Source organism: Aplysia californica, unplaced genomic scaffold (genome assembly GCF_000002075.1).
Source record: "Aplysia californica isolate F4 #8 unplaced genomic scaffold, AplCal3.0 scaffold00061, whole genome shotgun sequence".
Taxonomy (NCBI): Eukaryota; Metazoa; Mollusca; class Gastropoda; order Aplysiida; family Aplysiidae; genus Aplysia; species Aplysia californica.
Window position 1 is genome coordinate 493,940 of NW_004797331.1, and position 5,306 is coordinate 499,245.

General features: G+C 44.7%; 1 protein-coding gene across 1 annotated transcript in view; it reads left to right on the plus strand.

Moving 5' to 3' along the window:
* Positions 1-2,009, plus strand: part of LOC101860876 (ficolin-1) — a 5,769-nt gene extending 3,760 nt beyond the window's left edge. The window contains exons 3-5 of the mRNA XM_005093271.3: positions 66-182; positions 1,141-1,260; positions 1,546-2,009. Of these exons, the coding sequence (XP_005093328.1) occupies positions 66-182; positions 1,141-1,260; positions 1,546-1,920 (612 nt within the window). The 3' untranslated portion in view covers positions 1,921-2,009. The remainder of the gene's footprint in view (positions 1-65; positions 183-1,140; positions 1,261-1,545) is intronic.
* The last annotated feature ends 3,297 nt before the right edge of the window (positions 2,010-5,306 follow it).

Below are 5,306 nucleotides of genomic sequence, written 5' to 3' on the forward strand. Positions count from 1 at the left end.
CACCCGCCCGCCCTTTCCAAAAAAGCGCCTGATTTCACCACGATGACATACATTTGTTTCTTCAGCCACACACCTGTGCTGACGTCCAAGGTTCGAACCCCCGTCCTGTGGTTACTCTTTCCAACGGCCTGGAAGTTGTCTGTGACACTGTGACAGACAATGGAGGTTGGATTGTTATGCAGGTAAGAATGACCTTGTTAGAACTTCACTTGAGTTCTGGCAGGTTATACAGTAAAAAATGACCTAGTTTTTATAGGCACTTAAATTATTTAAAAAGTGAGCCGAAACTTTACTTCCTGTTTGATCCAAAAAATAATTGGTAACCAATTGATAGGTTTTATACATTAGATGCAAACTGCCAAATAGAGAGCTTTAGTCATTGTTAGCTGAGATGTTTTGTTTGGGCGATAGGCCCTTCTAGATTTCCTGGTCAAGCAACTAAAGGCCAGGGGTCATCAATTAAAGGGTGTAAATGTAAGTCACCTCGTGGCTGCTTCGAGAAAATGAAAAAAACCCCAAAAAACAAGAACGCATGTACTGGACCAATTTTTAAAAAATCATTTAGGAGAGAGAGAGAGAGAGAGAGAGAGAGAGAGAGAGAGAGAGAGAGAGAGAGAGAGAGAGACGTTTTCATTCGTTTAACGAATCGTACCTACATTTTTTTAAAATTTGTTTCTTCAACATTTAGAATTCGAATGTCCACAAAATATTTCCTGAGCACATAGAAACTATACAACATATAAAAAACTGCATTAAAAAAAATCAACATAGTTGGGCGCACAAGTGTGCTCCTCCTGGAGCGATTCGACTGTACTGTCAATTCGTTACCTTAGATTTACAAAGTTCTATCTGACATTTTGGCCACTTTGAGTTACTAGACCACGAGAACAGCCGCGAGAACAGAAATCAGGTGTTCTTTCTGCTCTTTCAAGATCGTGGAGTTATTTTCAAGATATATTCAAAGAATTATGTTATTCGAAAAAGGTTGACATGTTGTAAAACTCAAAAATTTTAAGGTCAAATTTCTCAGAACTAGGTACCGAGCAAATAGGCTTTGTAATTCTAAGATTGCTACCCAGGGTTTCGATGTACATTTGTACAGTGGTCAGTGAGTAAACTGTTTCTCCAACGTGTCCCCAGAGACGAGCGTCTGCCGACGTGGACTTCTACCTTAACTGGGTAGACTATAAGTACGGCTTTGGGGATGTCTACGGCAACTTCTGGCTCGGCCTGGAGAAAGTCCACCAGCTGACGTTCAAAGCAAGTATTGTTGTTGTTGGTTGTGGTGGTGGTGGTGTTGCTGTTGTTGTCGTCGTGGTCATTGTTGTTCTTGTTGCTGCTGTTGCTACTGCTGTTGTTGTTGTTGTTTTGGTTGTTAACATGTTGTTTGATTCCATTCAATTACGATGATGATGGTGATGATGATGATGATGATGAAAAAACTCTCCTTTTGAATTGTTGCCCAGTGTTGCATATTGGTGTTACGTTAAAACAGCAATAAGTGATATTAATTTTTTAAATTTTTTTGGGCTTTGAATTTAACAGAGACGGTACGAACTGAGGATTGATATCACATTCAACGGACAGGACTACTATGCTAACTACGATAACTTCACTCTCTTTGGAGAGCCGGAGAACTACAGAATCCGGGTATCTGGATATTCGGGTAATTCATCTGATGGACTAGGCTACCACAATGACCGGCCTTTCACAACCAAAGACCGCGACAACGATGCGCACGGAACCAACTGCGCCGCACAGTTCCACGGTGCTTGGTGGTACGGCGCCTGCCACAACTCCAACCTCAACGGCAAATGGGGAAGTCACGAATACGCCGAGGGCTTGACTTGGGACACCACCACCGGCGATTACGATACCCCTACTTTTACTGAAATGAAGATCCGGCCTCTCGATTCTTGAGACAGAGCTCGCCGGCAGGCATACTTTTATGACTTTCATGTTATACAATTTTCTGAATGCTCAAAACAATGATTTGATATATCTTTGAAGAAAAAAAAAAAAAAAAAAGGACAATAAAAAAGAAAAAAATATTGCCCTGCTTTCTTTGCGTTACTTTTTCCTTTTGCTCCCACTGTCAGCAAAGCATGTTTTCTTGAAACATTAACATAAAACTTGATGTTTGGGCACAATTTCCACTTTGTTGTATCTGGTCTATGTGGTGTAAAAGAATAGTTGATCCCGGCCAGCCTCGACTGGTAACAATCTGACCCCGCACGGACCTGGAGAGATTCACGGGACTGGAGAGACCCGGTACTCACGAGTGAGTAAAAAGAGGGACCGAGTCATCAGGGCAGACAGCAGTGGCCATTCGAGGCGGACAGTCGCGCCAGATTGTAGAAAGAAATAACATCCATCTAGAAGGGGGCCCCTTATCTTCACCTACAAAGAAACATCGAAAAAACCTGGAACACAAGGTGAGCACTTATTCTACAAGCTATTTCGGCCTACCAGGACATTTCACAGTGGCTTCGCAATCGTTTTCAACTCTCAAAGTGTCAGAGATGGTTAGGGTGTTTAGTGGGGAAGGCGACGTTGGGGCATGGATTCAAAAAGTGGAACTGGTGGCGATATTGACTAAGGTGAAAGATCTGGCAGCGTTTATTCCATTATACTTAGAAGGGAGTGCGTTAGCTATATATTTAGATTTGTCCGACAAGGATAAAGAAGATGCGTAGGTTATAAAGAGGAAACTGGTGGAAGCTTTTTCAGATAGTAGGTTTGCTGCATACAGTAAGTTGAAATCAGCGAGATGGACTGGAGAGCCAGTGGACGTTTTCGTCAATGACATCAGGAGAATGGCCAGAGAGAGTGGGCTGACGTGGAGTGGATTGGAGGAGGTAGTGAAGCTGAGTGTCGTGACTGGGTTTCCGCAGGACATTAGTATAGAACTACAACAGATCCAGGGGATCATTCAGGTGAATGAGGTAATTGGTAGGGCAAGGGTTCTTGCAACTAGGGCTGGAACAGGGTCAGTAGTATCCCATAGCGTGACAGCAGCCAGTGTAAAAGGGAAGAGAGAAGGCATTAAGTGCTTTAGATGCAGTGGTTTTCACTTCGACAAAGATTGTCCAGAGAGAAAAACAATCGTTTGCTTCAAATGTCACAAGAGGGACACATTGCCAGACGGTGTAGAACTCTAACCTCAACGAAGGGCAAGGATAATCCTGATCCCTACATGTGCGCAGGTGCTAAAGTACGGACGGCGGGATTGCAAGGTGTGCCGGTGATATCGTGTGATGTTGAAGGGAGACCGTGTAGGGCGATGGTAGATACAGGTTGTACGACGAGTGTGGTGAAAAGTAATGTCGTGACAAACTGGTCAGGGGAGAGCAAAATGGTAGCAGTGGATGGTGGTCGTGCTGCCGAGTGTAGAGGAGTTACGAGGGTGTTGTTGACCGTTGATGGTGCTAAAGTGAAGTCAACTGTTACAGTGGTAGATCAGATCGTTAATGATGTCGATGTGATTATGGGAATGGACATAATTCAGCAGTTGGGTGGAGTACTTGTTTGTGGTGAGCGGGTTCAATTTGGCAACTTGGCTTGTTCTATTCAATGCAGTTTAGGAAAAACAGAAGGTGTGTCGACTGGCAGTAAACGCCGTGACTATATTCAAGATAAAGATTTTGAGGCATCTTTTGACGGTGATAAATGGACTGTTAGGTACTTCTAGAAAGAAGGACCAGAGCCACGCTTGACGAACAAAACCCCTCTATATGATCACGGATTTACTGGAGCAACAAAGGAAGCTTTTGATCGCGAAATACAAAGGTGGATTGAAGAAGCAATTCTAGTTCCATGGAACGGAGATGTTGACAGCATTATTCCCTTCATGGGGGTAGAGCAGGTGACCAAGAACAAGGTGAGGCCGGTGTTAGACTTCAGAGAATTGAATAAATTTGTGGAATGCCACACTGGTGGGGATGCGTCAGATGTCTGTCGTGATCGGCTTAGAGAGTGGAGGCAAATTGATGGCGATGCAGAATTAGTGGACCTGAAGTCAGCCTATCTTCAAATCCATGTGGGCAAGGAGTTGTGGAAGTATCAGCTGGTTGAAGTTGATGGTAAGGTGTATGCGTTGACCAGGCTAGGTTTTGGACTAAGTTCTGCACCCAAGATTATGTCGAAGATACTGAAGTTGGTGTTATCACGGAGACCTGAAGTAAAAAAGGCAACACGTTCATATATTGACGACATCATGGTAGATGTGACTAGTATTACAACATGGGACGTTGTGGCTCATTTAAAAGACTATGACCTAGAATCGAAAAGTCCAGAGAAGTTGGACGAGGGAGCGGTGTTGGGCCTGAAGTTGAACAGGAATCAACAGGGGGGCTTGGTTTTCTCTCGTGCAAATGAAATTCCTAGTATGGACCAACTTCACCGTAGACTTTCACGCAGGGAGGTCTTTTCAATTTGCGGTAAACTGGTCGGACACTACCCTGTGGCCGAGTGGCTGCCCATAGCCTGTAGCTTTGTGAAGCGTCAAACTGAAGGGAGTATATGGGACGAATATGCTGGAGATAGTGCTTGTGCATTAATGCGAGATGTATTGGGACAGGTTCATAGAGAATACCCAGTGCAAGGCCAGTGAAGGGTGCCGAAGAATACTAAAGAGGTTGTGTGGTGTGATGCGAGCAATTTGTCGCTGGGAGCAATAGTGGAGATAGGCTGTGTGGTGGTAGAAGATGCTGCGTGGCTGAGGAAGAAGGATGACTTTAATCACATCAATGGTGCAGAGTTGGAGGCAGCTTTGAAAGGAGTGAACCTTGGAGTACAGTGGGGGTTGAAAGACATCAAACTGATGATAGACTCTGTTACCGTGTGTGAGTGGATCAGAACGATGCTGTCAGAAGAAAGAAACGTAAAGACTAAGGGAGCGGCAGAGGTGCTGATAAAGAGACGACTGGGCGTGCTAAAGAGTCTGATAGAAGAACTAGGGCTGGAGGTTGAAGTTATATGCGTGGCGTCAGCATCCAACAAAGCAGATAAGTTGACTAGAGTCAAGAGAGAGTGGTTGCATACACATGGCATACCGTCAACGGTCTGAGCGGCTTCATTGGGTGACGTGAAGGCTCCGCATGAACAGCATCACTTTGGGGTGGAACGAACCTGGCATCTGGCGAGACGAGTACACCCTTCTGTGACTAACGATGCAGTGAAGAAGGTGGTGCGTGCATGTGAGAGATGCCAATCCATTAATCCTGCAAGCGCTCAGCACGAACCTGGAGAGTTGGGGGTAGACTAAAATTGGAAGAGGATGGCCATAGATGTGAGCCACTACCGAG